At 45.7% G+C, this 1,238-nt stretch overlaps 1 protein-coding gene and 1 non-coding gene across 2 annotated transcripts in view; both read left to right on the top strand.

Moving 5' to 3' along the window:
- LOC105458844 overlaps positions 1–1,238 on the top strand; it is a gene marked incomplete at its 3' end in the record, with an annotated part of 7,831 nt that overhangs the window by 3,779 nt on the left and 2,814 nt on the right. The window contains exon 2 of the mRNA XM_011704413.1: positions 861–1,236. Within this exon, the coding sequence (XP_011702715.1) occupies positions 861–1,236 (376 nt within the window). The remainder of the gene's footprint in view (positions 1–860; positions 1,237–1,238) is intronic.
- On the top strand, positions 604–674 carry Trnag-ccc. The gene has a single exon. It is a non-coding gene; the product is annotated as a tRNA-Gly (tRNA).

Genomic DNA, 1,238 nt, shown 5'->3' with positions numbered 1-1,238 from the left:
TTCCGGAAGTATAATAAAGACCGGGATCGGAAAAAAGTTTCGAGTAAGTATAGCAGTTTTAATTAATCGGGTCTTTTGAAATATTGCTAGGTTCCTTATAGGAAGAAGTAAGCATATGTATGCACACCGTATTTTCTCTTAGTAGAGAAAGAAGTAACGCAATCTATGCGTGAATGCAAACACGCGACCGCCACGTCTTAGGCGCTTACCTAGAGACGGGCCACAGGCTCTAACCTGTTGGCGAGCATTGTCTCAGACAAGAGACAATGACGCATTTTATGCGTAAGGGCGGACACGATCGTCACGTCTTGGGCTCTAACCCATAGACGAGCCACAGGCTCTAACCTGTTGGCGAGCTTTGTCTCAGACGAGAACGAAAAGAGAAGTCAAATTATTATTCCCCTTTTTAAAGGAGATATTTATATCCTTTTGAGTCCGCATGGGCATTCAAAGGAGTGTATATGGTGTGTATGTATATGTGTATGTGTATAGACATATATATATATATGTATGTGTATGTACGTATTATACGTATGTACGGGATTTGTATATATATGCATGCGTGCGCGTGTATATATGCGTACGGGCGTGTACATGTATGCAGCACTGCTGGTGTAGTGGCATCATGCAAGATTCCCATTCTTGCGACCCGGGTTCGTTTCCCGGGCAGTGCACCATACAAAGACGGAAATTTTTTTTTTCCTGATTTTGCTGTGGTTATTAGGGAACCATGACGCAAAGGTAAAGAGCTTGGGCAAAAAAGACCAGGCACGCTTTAGTGATACAGAGTCGGATTGTCAAGCTCGGAACCCGTTGGATGACTCATCGGGTTCGTTGCTGGGCTCAGATGACTATCATAGTCGATCACCTACCCCGGAAGGGAACTGCGAGTTTATAGCAAAGGAAGTCGCGTCGGAGATGAGGCCACCGATTCCTTCGTCGAATTCTGGGCCATCAAGTCAAACGGGCCATACGGTGACAGACCAAGCAGAAATGGCTACGGAGGAACAAGTGCAAAAGCAAATGAGGATATACCCTCAAGCGTCCAGAGCGTGGATACAGTTAAATCTAGTGATGAGGCGCTTATAGAAGATTTGGAAGTGGAACTTCTGGAGGCCATTGGAAACCGAGTGGCGGCAGAAAGGGTACTGGCACCAGCCATTCCAAGAAGTGTCGCGGTCCGCTTGGAAGATATTTTAAAGAAAGGGCTGCCAAAGGAGGAAAGAGAAAAAGACCGT

Source organism: Wasmannia auropunctata, unplaced genomic scaffold (assembly GCF_000956235.1).
Source record: "Wasmannia auropunctata unplaced genomic scaffold, wasmannia.A_1.0 LD334281.1, whole genome shotgun sequence".
Lineage (NCBI taxonomy): Eukaryota > Metazoa > Arthropoda > Insecta > Hymenoptera > Formicidae > Wasmannia > Wasmannia auropunctata.
This window is presented reverse-complemented; position numbering and strand designations above follow the sequence as displayed.